This window comes from Perkinsus marinus, assembly GCF_000006405.1.
Source record: "Perkinsus marinus ATCC 50983 genomic scaffold scf_1104296951054, whole genome shotgun sequence".
Taxonomy (NCBI): domain Eukaryota; phylum Perkinsozoa; order Perkinsida; family Perkinsidae; genus Perkinsus; species Perkinsus marinus.
The window spans coordinates 5,563-25,007 of NW_003209437.1; the positions used below are offsets into that span (position 1 = coordinate 5,563).

The 19,445-nt window shown below is 48.3% G+C and overlaps 3 protein-coding genes across 3 annotated transcripts in view; 1 reads left to right on the forward strand and 2 right to left on the reverse strand.

Annotated features, from left to right (window-relative positions):
* Nucleotides 1–2,128: 2,128 nt before the first annotated feature.
* Nucleotides 2,129–3,442, reverse strand: Pmar_PMAR008688 (hypothetical protein; the record flags this gene model as incomplete). The annotated part of the gene is made up of 6 exons (XM_002777725.1): nt 2,129–2,481; nt 2,545–2,628; nt 2,682–2,771; nt 2,865–2,963; nt 3,010–3,171; nt 3,242–3,442. Coding segments are annotated over 6 exons (969 nt in total), but the record flags the coding sequence as incomplete, so codon positions are not given.
* A 5,414-nt stretch (nt 3,443–8,856) lies between these two features.
* Nucleotides 8,857–17,428, reverse strand: Pmar_PMAR008691 (polypyrimidine tract binding protein, putative; the record flags this gene model as incomplete). The annotated part of the gene is made up of 14 exons (XM_002777726.1): nt 17,118–17,428; nt 17,015–17,056; nt 16,844–16,972; nt 16,681–16,794; nt 16,545–16,631; nt 16,367–16,463; nt 16,170–16,310; nt 15,971–16,119; nt 15,869–15,920; nt 15,630–15,763; nt 9,687–9,816; nt 9,487–9,638; nt 9,303–9,439; nt 8,857–9,256 (listed from the first exon to the last, which is right to left on the reverse strand). The coding sequence occupies exons 1-14, from the start codon at nt 17,250–17,252 to the stop codon at nt 8,857–8,859; spliced, it is 1,899 nt and encodes a 632-aa protein (XP_002777772.1). The 5' UTR covers nt 17,253–17,428.
* A 400-nt stretch (nt 17,429–17,828) lies between these two features.
* The window catches only part of Pmar_PMAR008692 (u5 snrnp-specific protein, putative), a gene marked incomplete at both ends in the record, with an annotated part of 2,475 nt that continues 858 nt past the window's right edge, over nt 17,829–19,445 (forward strand). Inside the window, 4 exons of the mRNA XM_002777727.1 lie at nt 17,829–17,956; nt 18,042–18,167; nt 18,299–18,459; nt 18,719–19,408. Of these exons, the coding sequence (XP_002777773.1) occupies nt 17,829–17,956; nt 18,042–18,167; nt 18,299–18,459; nt 18,719–19,408 (1,105 nt within the window). The remainder of the gene's footprint in view (nt 17,957–18,041; nt 18,168–18,298; nt 18,460–18,718; nt 19,409–19,445) is intronic.

Below are 19,445 nucleotides of genomic sequence, written 5' to 3' on the forward strand. Positions count from 1 at the left end.
GGTTTGACTCAGAATTGGAACAACCAACCCTTACCTTGCATGCCACTCCCAGAGGGTGATACAAATCCCGGTGAGGCATAGGGAAGCTAGTTCATGCTTTTCCGGTCGTAGGACATCCATGTGCTGGAAGTGTAGGGAATGCATTCGTAACTCCATGCTCAGAGAAGTCATGGTCTCACAGATAAAATACCCCGTAACATTCGCGGACTTTTCGATGGCTGAGGTGACAAGCTCGATGTTGAACGGAATCAGGGCATCATTTCCTGCCTTGTTTGCCTCTCGTGCGGGCAAATCCGATAGTACAAAGACCATGAACTATGCAGAAATTAGTAGATACTGTATACGGCATCTCAGGCGATATGTACGAAAAATGTTATGCTGCATATATGTCAATGCAATGCGCGTCAATCTTCCCCATGTGCACAGTCCCGCAAGTGGATGAGCGAGTGAGTCGTATGTGACGCTCCTGTACCAGGCTTCCGACTCGCTCGTCCCTGTTGTCGGAAAAATCCCGCTATGTAACACACTATGTCATAATGTCTTAGCACAGTGTCCTGGCTTCAAGTACAGACTGTTCTTCTCCGCATTGTGTACTTTCCATTCTCAGCCTGAACGATGTTGCTGGACCCTGTGACTTGTCTTCGGCACCTCCCATGTGTGCCATGGCACTATTCTCTCGATTGGACGATATGCCCCCGCAATATTCCACTTTTGATGAATACGACCCCTTCTTGGAGGAGTGCCCTCCTTTCGACCCAACCCTAGTTTTTGCAGGTGACCACTCACTTATAGAGGCTATTAAAAGAATCGGACGAGCATGAGCTGATACGAACTATTCACGACTATGAGGTGTCCCTCACAGAATTTCTGGGCTGAGTTTTGCTCTGGAAATCCTGTCTCTAATAGATAGTTTCGCCAGGCTATCCTGCCAATGATTCTGTTCATCAATCTGATCCTTTTGATAACTCCCAGCAGTTCGCATGGTTCAGAATATCAAATAAACCTCAATAGGATGTCTACTATCCCCGAAATGTCGGGAGCGGAACCTGGGCTGCCTGTGAGATTAGAGAGAGTTCTTTCCGTACTAAACATTATAATGTCTGTTTAGGATATCAACGTTAAGTTAGGGCTACGCCTGAGATTGTATGACTTGTTACTATGCCTTCACATGTAGTTCCATTATCCTCCTGCGGCTAATTACGAGTAATGCTATAGTAGGACGAAATACTATGGAAACGTATGCTTCTCGTAGGCCCAGTAAGACTGCAGACGCGACGATTGCATCCTCCTGTTCATTGACTAGGAATCATGGAGCAAAGAAGGGGATGGCAAACAGTGTTTGCCAAACGGCGTTCCTATAAGTAATCACTCGCCGTTATACCATGCCTCGCCTGACGGATAATTAGGTCCGTAATCTCTCGGGGATGATTTGCGCGTAGTCGGTCCGGTCCATGCTGGCCTGAACACAGGTATAGCCTAAAGCTTATCCTCAGTCAGGAGAAACGCTCCTGCCTGTGATACAGTGTGATAGCAATTCGCATAGTGATGGGCGAGGCTCCTACCTGTTTCGTACACGAGTACCGTGGTCCCGGAGCGAACCAGCTTATATTTTCGTGTACATGGATAATGTAGCGTACATTTGTAAACTGCCTCCTCATTGTCGGGCTTGGTCGATTCGTTCCGCACGCCGTGCCCTAGTTGAAGGCGAACAAGAGCTTGCTTGAACGCTTGCTTTGTGGTCCCAGGCAGGTTTTCGAATCGATGAATGAGTTTCCAGTCCAGTGTGATCGGCATTGAATTCCAAAGTGACCTTTGAGAATTGGAAAACTGACGAATTCGAGAGTATCCTATTCAAATTACAAACATGTAAACGCGCACGCTGAGTACATCAATCGAGCGATCAATCTGGATATGCAAGAACCATTGGTGAAAGTATCGTTGCACTCGATCATACATTCCACCGCCGTCCATAGTACTCTCCCGTAACGTACGCTTCGGTGACAACGCTGAGAACGAGCATCGACGGCTCCCTCTACGAGAGTCTCTTAGTAACCCCATGATCACGGCCAATTACACTGTTGAACGCAAATACTGGCCAGGAAGGAAATCTGTGTGATAAAATCAGAAACGACAGATGCGTGTAGTTCCTCAATCACATGATGCTGCTTCGTCACTTCTCGAAGGTACGTCCAACGTATTGAAATACGTCCGACACAGACAATCGGGCCGAAGTTGAGTGGCCTCAACGCGAATGATTTTGGCTAAGCTGCCTTCAACGAGAGAATTTTTCAGCACAATTCTTTTCTCTGAACGCTGCTCGATTGTTCCGGAATACACTTGCTGTGAACCCAGCAACACGAGGAGGCCCATCTTCTCGTTGAATGCAGAGTCTATTATTATTTTAAACCCATCCTTCTGACTGCTATAGCCGCTTGAGGTCAGAGTTATCTTCTGGCTTCTATTTGTTCGGAGCGTCTTGGCCTGAACAAGGATACAATGAACACATTCTCTGAATCATACATCTTCTCGAAAGAAACTGCTTACGATGGATGGAGGAGAGCTGCTTGATGAACTCGTCCGACTCTTTCTGTCGCCAGCCTTGTGTATTTTCGCTGAGTTACTAACTAACTGGCATAGCGACAATTAATCGCCAAGAAACGTACTCTAATCCCCAAAGCTACCTTCCTGAAGTGATCTCGCATTCTAGACTTCCCAGCGGCTTCTCCATCAGAGCTCTCCACTGAGCACTCCGAATCCGTCGTGCAAAGCAACTGATGATAGAAGAGCGATTGTGATACTCGATAGAAGGGAATCAATTAAAATCTAAGACGAACATTTCCAGCTCAATTCAGCCCCCGTAGTACCATATCCGGACTCGTCATGTCCTCGTTAACGACACTCTTGAACGACTCATCACTGGCGAGCGGAGTGCTACTGCTACCAGGTAATACTTTGTCCGAGACCTGCAAGCGACCGCCTAGGATATCGCGCGATGTCTTGTAGTATAACCTCGAACTTTTTGTACATTGATGTGGTTGCTCCGTGCCCGTCATCAGCCGTTTGCCACCCATACCTCTTCTGCCGCCGTATCTCCTCTTTTGATATTCTACCCTTATCCCGACTATCGCTCGCTTCTCCTCGCAAGTCAACCAGCAGATCCTCACCACGCAACTGACGAATTGTGCCATCCAATCGGAAATCCGATTAGGAAGAGCTTTAATACGGGTGAGTGGGATCTTACATTTTCTGCATCGTCTCTCGAGGCGTGCCATTTCTCGCCTTTTCTAGTCTTTGCCTTCTCCAGTTCAGCAATAATCTCGTCTTTAGCATTCACTTGTTCCTCTAACTCTCTAACATCCTCTCTGAGGTTTCGTACTTCGGCCTCTTCGCTGTGCAGTTGACCAAAGAAAAAGCTCCATCGGCCGATACGTGAAGAAACCCACTGACATTCTCCAGTATCATTCGGTTCTCGGCCAGAAGTTCCCCTATCCGCTTCTGAAGATCAGATATGGTCGTTTTGAAACCTTTCACGGCTGGAGTAATTGTTGACTGCACGGCGTGGTCGACAAGTTGTTCCAGATGTGTATCGGACAGATTAGCCTGAAAGCTGTTAACCGCTGCACAGGTCCACCGAAAGAGTTATATCCATAGTAAAAAGTTATGTTGTGTATACCAAGATGGAGTTCGTGAGTAGGAGACGCTGCCTGGTGAGACGCGAGGTGAGAAGTTCTAACCTGGACGCTCTTTGCTCGCTTCCTGCTGGTCGCCTCCTGGCAGGAGGCTCCTGCTCATCCGCAAGCACATAGCGAAGCCGACTGACTTCTTCTCTCTGAAAGGAAAACAAGATTTACTAGCTGCGGTGGGATTGTCGCCGCCGATGCCTGGGCCAGCCAGGCTGGCTCAGTCTCATTAAGTCAACATTGAACCCAATACCTGTAGGCTACAGGTACAGGCTACAGGCTCTAGCTGTAGTTCATCTTCGAGCTCCGTAGCCTTCAGTCGCAGCTCTCGGTTCTCATCGCCCTGAGAACAGCAGCCTTGCTGGGAAACTCTCACATCGACAACAATTTATCAACCATATTGTGACTGCTTTCAGATCCCCTATATTATATTCATATAGAGGACCTGCAAACAGCCTGGAGCAGTCGTACTATTATACCCAGAAGTTACAGACCCTATTATACCCATCTATTACCAGATGCCTGAGTGCTCGTTGTCGCTTATGCCTTCTACTTTTTTCGAGCCCTCTGCACTCGCACCAGGCGTTGCCTCTGGAGCATTCCGTTTGCCTTTCTCGTTCTCGTGAAATACGGAACAGTTGTGTTCTCTCTGTGGCTGCTTCATATCGGGCGGAAACAGGTTACACAAACAACTGTCCATATGAGGGTATTCCGCAAGTCCCCAAGCAGCTCCTCAACTATGATCGAGTGGAATGCCGGCCCACTCAGGTGTCTGTGAATAATCAAGTCCTTTCGCGGAAGGACTTCTCAGTCTGGCCTTCTGCATCATCACCGTGTTCCGGCGCAAATTTACAAGAGTCGGATGCATGACAGATTGCTCGACTCTGGTAGCCAGAAGCAACAGTTGGCTGAAGATGATTTGGAATCATTGATTTCCCATCAGACAGCTGCAAGAATTGACCTCTCATAAAACGCCGCTTGGTATCGATCCGGACAGAGCAGTCGGACACCAACAAGAGTCGGCAAGGATAGAACGCCGGTTACTATCGATCCGGACTGAGCTCCCGCATATTGACAACCGGTCGGATAGAACGGCATTAGCTATCGATCCGGACAGAGCTGTCGGATACCGACAAGGATCGGCAAGGATAGAACGCCGGTTACTATCGATCCGGACCATATTGACAACCGGTCGGATTATCCGACCGGTTGTCGGATACCGATACGAAACGGCATAGGATAGAACGGTATTTGCTATCGATCCGGACAGAATTCGAGAGCCGAAGGCCCAGAGGGTTTCTGCGATCCGGAGTCCGGACTCTTGCGCATACAGATAGGCAGCAATGCCGAATACACGAAATCCGGCGTAAGAACTCGTGAGGAGATTTACGATCAGCCGTCCACTAATGCACTTAACCAAATCACACCCGGAATCACGATTACTCAACAACGTAAACCTCTGAGGCTCAGAGTCTGAGCAGACAAGGAGATCACAACCCGATGCACTACCATCTCCTTACATCTGCTCCCTGCCTTATGTCATCAGTGATGATTCATGACGAAGTAACTGCTCCCGAGTCGCTGGTCCCGACGCCTTGACGCCTGGACGTGCGATGAACGCTAGTGGGGGACCGGGTCCCCCACTGGGGGCGCCAGCCTGGATACTATCCAGTGGATAGTATTCAGTGGATGCGTAGTCTGAAGCGAATAAATACCTGCCCAGCAGCAACAAGAGATTACCTCGCCAAGCCTGCTTGATGCGTCGAATACTATGTGTGGGGAGGTTCTCAAAGGTTGTGGTTCAAGTGGATGTAAATCAAACACACAGTAGTCGGACGGCAGCAGATGTGTCGCAAAGGGTTGAGCCTAGAGGTAGGCAAGGAAGTACCTGTAAACTGTTGAAGGCTCAAGAGAAAGCAAATACGACACGTTCGTCAATACTTCGATGTTGAATGCCGTGACTCCAACTCGAAGGAAACGCAACTAGAAGAACCAGTTACGAAAGGGGCTAGTCGAAACGCTTGATAGTCTAGAGATCTACTGTAACCAAGGAAGGCACAGTAGGCAAATCTCACGAGAATATCACGAATCACAAGTAATGACTCTTATCCTAATCTCTTCTTCGAATCAAAAAGGGAGACAACCGTTTCAGCCGTTTCAATATGGGAATGCACTAATTGCATGTAATCCGAGCGAAATCAGCAAACCACAGTTGGGCTGTTGAATAGTCGATCAAAAAGAGGGGGTATCAATAGTACTAATTCATCTATCAGCTTCTTACTGGCCATTGGTGGGCCTATCTCGGACGGGACGTCCGACACATTGAATACATTGCTCAATACTGTCACAGACTATAGCTTGATGGATTTCTGTCAACGCAACTGCCGGGGGAGGAGCAGAGTTGAGATATAGGGAAATACCAACAAGCAAGCTGAGAGCAAGCAATATTGGTTCACTCATGCCAACTATATAGTCACATACTAATCGTCATCATATCATATATACTTAATTAGTGGTTTCGTCTCCAGTGAAACCGTCGAAAGATTCATCTTGGGCTCTAGCTCTGACTTACGGTCTCGCACTAGTATCTGGGGTTTCCGTGACAATACAGATGCATTGTTCAATAATGGGCGGTACTCCGCGCTCGCCCACATAATCGATCAAAACTGGATCACGAAGTCGATGAGCGTCACTGATGCTGCGTCAGCCGGAATTATCTGGTGCGAAGTTTGAAATTTTATTCACAATCCAAATTCGTAGAATGTGCTACTAATAGTGGACCACCGTTGAGAGTTGACATACGCGTGTTGACATGGTGAACTTGACAATCTTCGTCTGTCTGAACATTCTGTCATTTACGCGACAGTTCGGCGGAGCTGCTAAGACTGAGCACCCCCACACATCAGTCTATGCTCGATGACTTTGTGGTGTATGCACATTTTGCTTGATCTCTGCTCCGAACCCGTTTCCGATAACTATCTCCCCGGTAATATAGTTCAGGGTAAGTTGTCTATATGGGATCGAACTCCAATCGTCGAAGCGTATATGAGTCGTATAACATGACAGACGACCGATCAACCTCTTATACCAACTAAATCTGATCATCAGGTCCTAATGCCGATCAGTCTTCCTAAATCCTCGATTTGGTGTACGTTTGCAGATATCTTGAATGCGGCAATAGTAGTTACGTTCTTTAAGAGAAACCCCCCGGAATACTCCCGCGATGGCCAAATGGCAGACAGATTGCCCTCCTCGTGAATTCTTTACCTCGAATTCACAACGACAGAATTGCCCCCTCCTCGATCGTGCATTGCGATTCTGATCTCCGTACCCATTCCCGTCCTACACTGAAAAAAGGGATAGCGCGTCCCACACATGGTCGACAAAGATCCAGAACTTATGTAGCCCGAGTCTCAATTCAATTGAATTATTTGGATCCTGAATAGAAAACACAGCTGCAAATTCAACCCGAAGCGAGCACGGCAGGTCCTGGCGGTTTATCACAGAGCGCAAGTTGTAGTGGATCATTCTTATATACCAAAATAACGGGAAGCATGGGCGTGAGGGCTGCCCCAATAGAGCAATCGCAGAAACAGTGCAGAGAGGGACAACAACATTCATACATTGTTAGATTGCCTACGACCAGGCCGGTCCCATCGACGTCCTTCGTTTACGGATGCTAATCGTACTTTGGGGCGGATTACAATAAGTGTGAGCCTATGTTCCGCGGCGGAACTTCCGCCGTCGCGAACTTCAACGAAGAAAAACTTACGATGGCATAGAAGGCTGCGGATTTCAAAAACGAGAGCGGAACTGAATCTGAGCCGCGGAGTAGCTGCGCGGGTGAGCACTGAGGACCAGCTGAGTCTTTGAATCCTTGGGTGCTGAAGATAGAGCCCGTGTGGTGCATGTTTCCGTAGCTGGAAAAATCCCCGGGGTGAAGAGTGGATCCCGCCACGAGCGAAAGAGATGGTATGGCCTGCTTCCTCTGTTGGTTAAGGCCACGGGTTACGGCGGGGAGCGGCAGTGGGAGGGGCGTGGCGAGGGGCGTTAGGGGGAGGGTAGGGGTATGGCTCTTCATATATATTGTTATCGGGGCCGCCATAGTGCCGCATCGCATCTCTAACGGGCATTTGGGCGTAGTAATACGCCTGCATCAGTGGTGGTGGTGGTGGACGACGAGGTTGGAGGAGTGGTGGTGGTGGTAGAAGGAGATGATCTTTATTCAGGTTTGTAAGTGTTACATCCCCTGTGTTACATAAGTGTTACATCAAATTGATGTCATCAACCATTATAAGTGGTTTGGTGATCTGCAAAACCCGCCGAAAACATTGCCGGCTAATACTCACTATCATTTGAACCTCTGCCCAACTTGAGTTCCCAACTCCTGATGATCATATTTAGCCACAATGACCACGACGTCTAGGATGCAGCCTCAAAGCTAGCGAACGACTCACATGTTAGGATCGTAGAAGGTGCGAGTGCAATGTGTAATGACGAACGAATACACGCACATGATAGTATCATGTGCGTGTCATGTGTATCATGATGATACTACATAACTCAACAAAAATAGATATTCGCAAGAAATCCTTTCTCACGCAATCGCAACCCAGTTATTCTTCAGGCCACTATTATTATCAAACACTATCTACATCAGTGAGAAAACAGGTAACAGAGTCGGCAGTACACTTGTGCTGTTTAAATAATGCTGACCACGACGCCTGATGGGAATTCCCCCAAGTTCTTCGGGCATCCGGCAAAATCGGCGATGATGATGTTCGGCGCCACGACTGCTGGCTGTATGTATGTTGGACCGGCACTATAGCAAGGCGATCAACAATAGCAAACAACGGTACAAGGCGAATTGCTCAACAGAGAAAATACAGGATTAAAATAATCAATATGGAGGATACGAACAGCATCGAAACAACCATAAACAATAAAGGACAACTGTCCTCCCAAGCCGGGAGTTCCGATTTTCTCCCCTGAACACCGCCAGCGAATTGGAAAGGCAGGAATGCGGTCGAACAAGCATAATAATCACTATGCAGCAAACGGCCTCAGCCAAGGCTGATGCCAACAACAATCAGGCGTTATCATCATTACTATACGAACCGGACTCGTTCAAGAGGTAAGACTACCCCACATCAGGAAAACATCATGTTACAGTTTCTCAAAAAGGTTGCTGAGCATTATTGCCACTCCTCATCGGATTTGGAGACGAATACAATTGCCCGCCAGGAGGGCCAGCACTAATTTGCCGTTGAACTCCTGGTGGCGGCGCTCGAGTATTGCCCATCATCATAGCTTGGTACGGGTTCGGCATAGTTCGGATGCCACTCATCATCTCAAAAGACTCTTGAGAAGAACCAGCTACAGACATGTCCCCTGCAGGAGTAGCTGCTTGAACCGGAGGGCTGCGACCTTGATATGCCAACGCATCAATAGGAGCTCCATTTGCAAAAGTAGGCATCACGGCTATCGGTGCAGACGTGAATGGTGGGGTCACAGGGCGCTTCGGGACAGTGTTGCCGAACCCGACGCGAACCGGCCTTGGAGGATGACCGACAGGTCTGAAAAGCAGGAAGGATGCGAGGTTCCGAAATACTACAAGCTTACTTAGCATGAGCACGGCACAGTGTTTCAATAGCGTTGTCAAGACTGATACACTGCACAATGGCCATGTGATGCTGCTCATTGAGGAAACGGATACCAGTATACTGACACCCGGACGCATCCAACAGTTCACGAAGATCCTGAGAAAGACAAGTACGACGAATAAACTGCGATTCGACCACCCCACCTCCTCCGTGGTCCCATGGGGCATATTGGAGAAGTACAAGCTGGAGCTGGGTGGGAAGGGTCTGCTGGTCTGATCCGCACGATGCCGAGCATACAGATAGCTTTGACTGGTGTAGTCCCGGCTCAGGCGATCAGCCTCAGTTTGCTCGGCGCCTAACAGCAATCAATAACCTACAACACTGAAAGGACAACCGAACCTACCTGGCGGAGGAATCGGCGGCAGTTCTCGGCCACCTTTACTCATCTCCATAGTCAGCTTGTTGCCGTGTAGCCGAATGCCCTTCAAATGGGCGATTGCCGTATGACACTCACCAACCGTTTGCATTTGAACCTATGCAAACACGAGTAAGATGGCTAACAGAGGACACTCGCGTTAGGTACCAAAGCGCTATTTCTAGCCTTATACATGATCTTGACTTTAACGACGTTGCCGTAGACCGCAAAAAGAGCAGCCAAGTCATCTGGAGTTGTGTCCTTCTCATTCAACCCAAGGACGAACACGACTGGGGTAGCAGCGACTGAACATCACAGGGGAAACAATTGGAGCCAGAGCGGAAAGACGACAGTTCTTACCTCCGTTCATACCTCGCTGCTGCGGACCGAGCAGACCAGAGCCTGCCATAGCACCCGGTGGACCACCTGAGAAAACAGAGCGTGAAACAGATGGAAACAATGGTGAACAACTAGAACCAACCGGCACCTACTTGGTAGACTGGGATTGGTATAATCCCAGGAGCGCTCGTTGTTATATTTGACTTCCAATTTGGAAAGCTCGGAAAACTGGACTCTAATTGTGTTACAGTGAGTAAAAATGTTCTGCCCATCCAATTGGGTTTTAGCCGCAACTGAGCAAGGAAACACATCACTAGGCAACCCGAACTATGCTTGAGGAGCCTTACCAGCGGCCTCCAGCGAACTCGTTTGAATGAGACAGTGCGTGGCGTTCCCACGGGTAAAGATGACGACCTTTTCTAAGGCATTATAGCGGCTCATGACCTACAACAGAAGCTTTGTTTCAGCAAATCGCAAATGAGAAGAGACGACATACCTGTGCTATCATCGACACATTCACTGGGTAAACCACATTGGTGATGGTAAACAACAGAATGCGGTTCGGCGGGTGCAAATCGGGATACTGAAAAACATCAAAACCAGGGACAAATGTACTCATCTTACGCGTCTCCCTGTGATCTCGCTGAAACGTGATATCGCAAAGTCGAGCCTCTGGCCGTCAATAGTCAGAGGGTTGGCACTGTAGTAGGCGTGACACCGACGAGCTTCCGTCTCGTTCTCGAACTCGATAAAGCCATGACGCTTGTCCCGGAGGATCAGTATATTAGTCACTTGACCAAAAGACTGGCAGTAAGCAATGAGGTTCTGCTCGCTCAGGGACATTGGTATATTGCGAACATAAAGGACCTGAATAACGAACCCCACATTAGCAAAAATAAAGGAGAATGCCGACTAACCTTGCTGCTTGTGTGGGAAACTGATGACGCTGGGGAAGAAGCAACTTGGTAAGTCATCGAACCGTTAGACTGAATAGAAACAGAGTACTCACCGGACGAAACCAAGTCTCCCTATACCAACAACTTACAGGTAACGAGGGGGCTGCCATAGTTGGTGTAGCAGTGGTGTTGAAAGTAGCGTTGCCTGGAGTAGAGTTCGGCACAGTCGTGCTGTTCGGGGACAAGTCAGCAGGGCCAACACCAGAACCAATTTGCTGCTGCTGTTGTTGTTGATGATGATCCTCCTCCTTTGAAGCTGAGCCAGTTGAGATGCCGCCAGGTACTCCTCCAGTCTGCGGTGATTGGCGTGGACGAGCGTCATGCTCACCGGGCTCACTGCTCGCCGTATTCTCTTGTACAGTAGCAGTGGTTGAAGAAAAAGATGTGTTATCAATATTAGCAGACATACTCGTTCGATAGTTTGATGATGATGATGATACTATAGTGGTAAATGAGGAAAACGAAGGAACAGTAAGGGTCTTAGTACAATGGGAATGTAACTCCTTGAGCAAATGTAGATGCTAAAGAAAGTGTTGTAGACAAAAGTAGGGGTAGTAGTAAACGATACGCGGAGTGCTTCTCGAGGAGTAGGTAGTAACTTGCCACGGAAGATTCTGCTTGAAAAAAAACTGTTACTTAGGTCAACAACGATAGGAGCCACTTCTTCGACGACGACCAGGGAAGGGGGTGTCAGACAAGAGTTTAGAGAAAGAAACCCAAGCAGTCTACAACAGAATCCAAATCCACGAAATCAAATGCCATAAGAAAAACGCGTAATTCCGCTCTACCACACCACTCACGAAGCCTTGACTGCCTTTCTACTACTACTGCTCCTCACAAGTCTACAAGAACTAAGAACAAATACACGATGCCATTTGAAAGATGACCAAAACATTCCAAAACAGAAGAACAGTGACTTCTCTAGCACAAGGGGGACAGCTCGACATGATGTGTCACAACAAGTAGCGGCGCAGCCAGCGCTATATGGATTCCCAATATATGTTTGTATAACATGTATCAGATCGGTTATAGAGATAGGAGGTCACTACGGTTAGAGGAATGAGTCCATTTTCACTGATGACACTGTCGAAACCGCGATGATGAAATTTTTGGTGGTATCGTAATTTCCAGTAGTCACGGAGTGCTGATGCATTCACGCTAAGATTCTCCCTTATAAATGATCAGTGAATGCGTATGTCAATTCACTCGAATGCCACCATCCAGTGAGGAACAGCAGAGAGCTCGGCAACTGAACGAGACAGGAATCGATACCTTCAGCGAAGAATAGACTGCGTAGTATGGATACCGCTCAAGCTAAGACAGGAGCCAATAGACTACATCTTCGCATACCTTTGTCATGCACAGCCGTCGCGTACTGTTCGAAGTCGAACAGCCGCACCTGAGTACCCGTCCGTAGAACTTCACAGCCGATTATAGGAGTTTGCGATAATCGGTATTGTACCCGCATTCAAAGCGGGCCCCCCGAGAGACTAAGTGCATTTAGTATGATAGCAGACTGTCGTGGTTCCACGAGAGCCTTCACCGTTCGAACATCGTCATAAACGGCGAACAGAGCAGCGACGCCGTTACAATATAGCGATGTATTCGCGTGAATAGTCACGAGGCCGACCAGACTATCAAGATCTCATGGGATGCTGACTTATCGAGTGCCTTCACGGTGTGATGACCGCGGCATCTCCCTCGAGAATGCCTCCATGGGCCGAGGAGACTTATTCTCCCTGATCTCATCCGGGAGAGAGTAGAGCGAATGCGTTCGTATAACATCGTTTCCTCTAATTGCAATTCAATTCCTAAGGAGGAGATATATCCAATGATTGAACATATCTTCTGCTTGCGTAACCAGCTGGAGAGAGGCGAGATCCATATCACGTGGAGCTCACGAAATTTTCGTCAGCATGACATCAAAGTGAAATATGTCAATCAACCGGAGTTTCGAGCCAAGCAGATGCAAGAACTATTCAGAAAAACTGCCAATCGGTCTTTGACCGTAATCTCACCACACAAGGCGACATTGATGAAGTTCAACGAACGTGTATCGTTTACGAAATGTGAAGTAGTGAACATGCAAAGTGTTGCACTGAATAAACATTTTTTGGCTATCAAACTCTGCCTCAACTCATCTGATCTGTGAAAACATCAATCTGACTAGTAATATCTTCTCGAAACCCAATTTTTATCCTTACTACGGCCTGCATGATCACACCCTGTTGGAGAGCTACTACCTGTTTGAATGTGTCATAATCATAGCGGGATTATCTGATTCCTGGCAATCCAGTTGTGCCGTCGTCAAGTCCATCACAGCTCTAAATCAGCGTAATTGCGAACAAAGGTGGCTCAGCGTGATATCGACGGAATAGACTATGTCACTCACGAGGAGGAGGAGAACTGGAAGCGGATCACAGTCCTCCAGATACTGCAAAATGGCAAGTATGACTTTATGCGGGAATCCCGAAGTGGAACTCAAACCGACAATGGCACTGCATTAGAAGGTATGCGCATGCGTGCACATAACTCTACGTGTGCCCGGTTATCTCAGCGCGCTCAGACATCTCGAAAGCAATTCAGCAGCAGTGGCGTTTGTTCCTCAAAGTCATAAGCTCAATTACACTACCGAATGTGTTACAACAACTGGCGAATTCATCCTGGCTCAAAGACAATTGGATTCCCCTCGAATGGGTGATTAGTGCGGAAGTACAGGGAAGAATCCTCAGGCTGGAGACCAGGACCACTCACGATCGGAAACGTCCATGGGAACAACAGTTGATACAGGCTCGTGTTGAGGCTGATGTTAGCATCCTAAAAGCACGCCCTACATCACGAACAGATCTTTCCATTGACGATAGCGATAAGTAGCATTTCTGTTATTCGTGGAAGTATCCACCTGATTTCGGGCATCAGCTACTGATCTATGAAGACTGCTATCACATGCCCTATCTAAGAGACTACCGAACCTCGGTGAACTCGGAAGCGGCTGGTGATTGACAAGACTCAACTCCAGACTTTATATATAATCAGGCATCGATCCATCAACGACTCAGAGGACATCAAATCGTCTCAAAAAAATCATCCTCATATCGTCACAACGACCACAACTCTATTACAACCTATTACTATCAATAACTGAGCTACAGGCCTCGAAGTAATCACAATTTAACATTGAGAACCACATCCCCAAGCGAATCACTTTGGGTGGGTGACTACCATAGGATTGGGATACAACTGACTACGTCGAAAATATCTTCGGAGGTGTTCACATAGGGATAACTGGTAGGAGCAAGGCGACGAGCTAAACGTAAATTTCATACGTCCAAAGCACATTAATATGGACACCTAGTAGACAGAAGACACGACTTATGTAATACTCATACGACATGGAATAGTAGCAGAAAGGATAATGAGTCGAAGAGTGAGAGCTGAAGAGCTGCATTCGCATCTGAATGCGAAATCAAGTTTCAGCGCTTATATGACGGGATAATGACACCACCAATAGTACTCGGAGAAATCGGCCGCGATAAAAGCGATCGCGGTGTTCATATACGATATAAGTGATTGATAAACCGACACCAACAGCCCATAGAACTTACATGAGATCAACCGGTGCTTCTACGCAGCAGAGTCAGAAAAAGACAGTTTCATACCACAAAGAGAGCATACTCACCACACATTGACTCAGAGACATACGATTGAGGATAATCATGTCCCTCTGAGATAGGCTTCAGCGAATGGTTGTGTTGAATGTCATAAGTGAGTGCATATTAGAAGTTCTGGTTGTTGACGCCCTGATCCGCGTGGAAGCTCCCTTGCTGCTGTCTCACACTGGCCAGTAACATTTGGGGAGCTACAGGTGACTGCATGCCGTGCTGCATCTGAGACCTCCTGCTACCAGGACTTGGACCAGTGACTCCGTGGCCAAAGCCGATACGACATGGTCTTGGGGGATTTCCGACAAGTCTGACACGACGAATGAGAATATTAATCAAATATCTCCTCACCTTCCATGAGCACGACAGAGAGTGCTGATGGCGTTGTCCAGGGTGAGACATTGCACTATGGCAATATGATGCTGATCGTCAAGAAAACGAATACTCGAGAACTGACATCCCACCGAAGCCAGCACGTCTGCGAGGTCCTGAACGAGATAGAATAATCCCTAGACAGCGAACATGAGTGCAATCGGAAGCGCCTTCACGATATTGACCGTTCTAACTACCTGCTCGGTGCAATTGTCAGGCATGTTAGAGACATGCAGACTGGTGCTAGGAGCATAGGGTTTAGTCATCTTATCAATCCTGTGGCGGCCATACAGATTGCCTTGTGACGAGTAGTCCTTCGTGAGAAGCTCCATGCCGGCACGGTTGGAAGGTGTACCTTAAAATTGAGTTCCACCAACCGACAAATTCCTCCAGCCAAACACTCCCCTACTCGACGATCTCAAACCTACTTGGTGGGATAGGGGGTATGTTTCCACCTTTACTCATTTCCATTGTGAGTTGATTCCCATGGAGCCATACGTCCTGCAAATACGATATAGCTGTACGGCACTGTTGCATGTCCTGCATTTGAACCTACAGCTTCACAACTACACCAAGCTGAAACACGTTAAGTGGCCGCTCACCAGCGCAGTGTGTCTAGCCTTAAACATAATCTTCACTCTCACGACATTGCCGTATACGGCAAATAGCGCTGCCAGATCATCAGGTCTCGTCTCTTGCTCATTAAGTCCGTGAACGATCACAACCGGAGCCGCCCCTGAGCGAGCAGAAGTATGGCACATATTACACTTCAAGTTTTATCTACCAGCAGCGGTTGGGGTTCCAAAACCACCACCCGCCGACAAACCACCACCCGCCCCACCCATACTGGCCTGGAGTGCCGCCGCCGCAGCTGCCATCGCTGCTGAGGGATTCTGAGGGCAGAACGCGTTATTGAGAAGGCCCTTACACGTTGCTATCCCACCTGGAGATTAGCTTGGGATAGAGCATTCATGGCCTGGACGTAGTTGAAGTTGGCCATGAGGTTGGCAGGAGACTGACCTCCTGCAGCTCCACCGAGCATTTGCTGCTGGTGAAGAGGTGTGAGACCGGAGCCAGCTTCCATACCACCGGCTGAAGAACGACGCACGCATACAAGCGTGGAAGGAATATGCGACACTCACGGAGCAAGCTCGGATTTGTGAAGTCCCAACTTCTCTCATTATTATGTTTGACCTCCAGTTGAGGCAGCGAGGAGTACTGTACTTTGATCGTGTTGCAGCCAGCGTAAATGTTCTGACCATCCAGCTGCTCTTTAGCTACGTCTGCGAGTGAACAACAAAAGATAACCTATTGATCGTTAACCCAATTTGACTCTTACTGGCTGTGTCCACATCAGCGAGTTGCACGAGCGCTTGGACTGCATTGCCGCGGTTGAATACAATGACCTTCTCCAATCCACCAAACTTATTCATTACCTGAAAGGGAAAGGCCAACGCATGAAGGGAAGGCAACACGGCAGAGGCGAGTGAGGCGGTTGGCCAGCATCATCGACTTACTTGAGATATGACGTCAACGGTGACGGGGTATACCAGATTGGTTATGGTGAACAGAAGGATACGGTTCGGCGGGTTAGAATCGGGATCCTGGAAAAAAGTTGGGAAACATGAAACGAAATTGCTCATGAAGTGGTACCCTTCTGGCTGTGATCTCTGACCTGCCCGAGAAGGCGAACTCCAATCTGTGGCCAGTGATAAGAAGCGGGTTCGCGTTATAGTAGGTGTAACACTTGATAGCAGAGGACTCGTCCTGTGCAAATGCTGTGCCTAATGCTACTGGGAGGTTGACGAAGGCCCACCTCAAACTCGATAAATCCGTGCCTCTTATCTCTGAGCAACAATATGTTGACCACACGTCCAAACGTGAGGCAATAAGCGATAATATCCTGCTCAGTCACCGACTCCGGAACGTTACGTACATATAAAACCTGAAGGATCGGTAACTAGAGACACTATAGGGCTGAGGGTACCTTCGAAGGTTGATGTGCCGGCTGAGATGGGGAGTTGCCATCCTGAAAGAGCAGCAGCGTAATAAGCACAGCTACACCTATGCTGTTACAGTGAGCCACTTACTCTAGTTTCACCACCATTCCCTCCAAAATTAGGGATAACGGGCATGTTTCCCGAATTGTGAGGCAACTGTGGCGCCACGGGCTGACCCGTAGCAGAGGGTTGCTGTTCAGATTGTTGGTTCTGTTGTTGAGACATATTCGTTTCAGTTGACTGCTGCTTTACTTCTTCTTAAGGGTTCGTTACCAATTGCACTAGTAGTTACTGATGTCAAATAGCAATGAATGGGCTCTACTCAATATGACTTTGGGGAAATACTAAGTAGATAACGAGTAGGAGAAGGAGTGGGAGGAGGCCAACAAAGGGAAAGAAGGAAAAATGGGCTGACACACAGTCTATAGTCCGCCATATACCTCTGGCCTCACAAACGAGACAGCGCTCAGGCCTGTGTGGAAATACTACAAACTTTGAACCCTTTCGAGTTCAAAGGTATCAAAGCGGGGGTTCAACTCCTACAATTATTGCCCAGGGCTGCCACCAAATTAGATATGAGAAGGAACGACCAACCTACCCATAGAATCTGCGACTCTGTGAACAGGATGTTCTGGTTGAACGCAATTGTTCAAGTCGATAAGCGCACGCCACCGTAATCGATCTACTCGAGTGGTGCAACTTGTTGAGCAACACGTCACACTAGTATGAGTGTCGTTCCTGAGCGCAGAGGTAGCCTCTTTGAGGTTGTACACAGTCAGTGGAGGCTCCTAGTACCCTACAATGGCTCCGTCCTCGCTGCCGCCACTACCTGATATCGTTTTGCCAGAGCACACTTTCGATGTCCGGTTTCATCCGGCTGAGCAGCTACTAGCATCTGCGACGATATCTGGAGACGTCATATTCCATACGTGAGATAACTACACGCCATCGCGGGTTAGCCGTGGGGCTAGCACAAACTCGATGCACGGTTATTGCTGGCTCTTCGCTCCGTAGGTATGACCAAGAATCTCGTGTGGTAGAGAAAGTTGGTCACTTCCACACCCACCGACAGAGCTGCCGCGTTGTCCGATGGCAGCCGACACAAGGCGACTGGATAATGTCGGGGTCTGCAGATGGGACGTAAGTCTTCCCGAGTAACACCATACTTAGGTGGAAGTTTGCTTCTAAGCGCGTATCACTCCCGTGTTGCGCGCACATCAATTTCTGACTACAACTCCCGTTGTTATTCTTGTCTGCTGTGTGGCACTCAGGGTGTCCCGAAATGACCGCTCGGGAAAGCAGCTCTGGCTCTCCAGTAAGATGGATGCAGGGGTTTCGACGATGGAAGTAATCAACGACAGCGGTTTGGTGGCGGCAGGCTCAGACGAGGGACAGATCCTCGTATTCGACTCTCGAATACATCGCAAAAAGAGTAGTGATGGGAGGGTAGATCCCATACAGCGCGTGGTGCCACTTATTGCGCCAAAAATATTTGACATCAACATCTTCAACTCATCCTGGAGAAGCGAGTGAGCTTTTTCGGGACCATAATCTTTGCTCGGTGTTGCATGAGCCTCTGACATACACCGATACGCATGTACATTCTTTTCCTGCATGGGGCGTCCAGTCCTCGAGAGGTTGACGTAACTGAACAGAATCGTAGAAAATGCAATCGCTACTTTCACATTCAGGTGTTGTTGTGAAGCTCCCAGATGAAGACCGTCAGGAAGACTACATCACACAACTACTCGTTGAAAATGACGCCAAGTCGTTGCTGTCTACTTCGGGTGATGCCACTCTCGCATGTTATGATCTTCGATATAATAAACAGAAGTTGAAGGCCATGAGCGATAGCCAAGAGAATGAGCTTCTGTCTATGTGTCTAGTGAAAGATGGCAAGAAACTGCTCACCGGGGATCAGAACGGTGTCGTGGGGATCTGGAACTATGATTACTGGGGTGATGTTAGGGATAGGATTACGCACATGCAGAATGTCACATCCTTGGACAACATGATTGCCGTTGACGACTCAACCGTCGTGTGTGGAGGTGGCGACGGATACGTTCGAGTGTTCTGCGTTTTCCCTAATGCTGTGAAAGGCGTTCTAGGTGGTCACACAGATGTCTCGACAGGGAAGCCAGTGGCTGCAGAGATAGAGAGTATGCATGCTGATTTGGATGAGGGAATTGTGGCGACGGTAGGACAGGATTATCACATCAAATTCTGGAGAGTGGGAGATGCGCTCAAGATGGCTGCTGGTGAGACGAAGGATTCTGATGCAGAGTCGGAGGACGAGGAGGCTGCTAGCAAGCTGACGAGAGCGAAACGACAGAAAATGAAGAGGAAAGCGGCACAGATTGGGAAGCAGAAAAACACCGCTAGTGTGAACGCGAAGAAAGCGAATACCAAGGCTTTCTT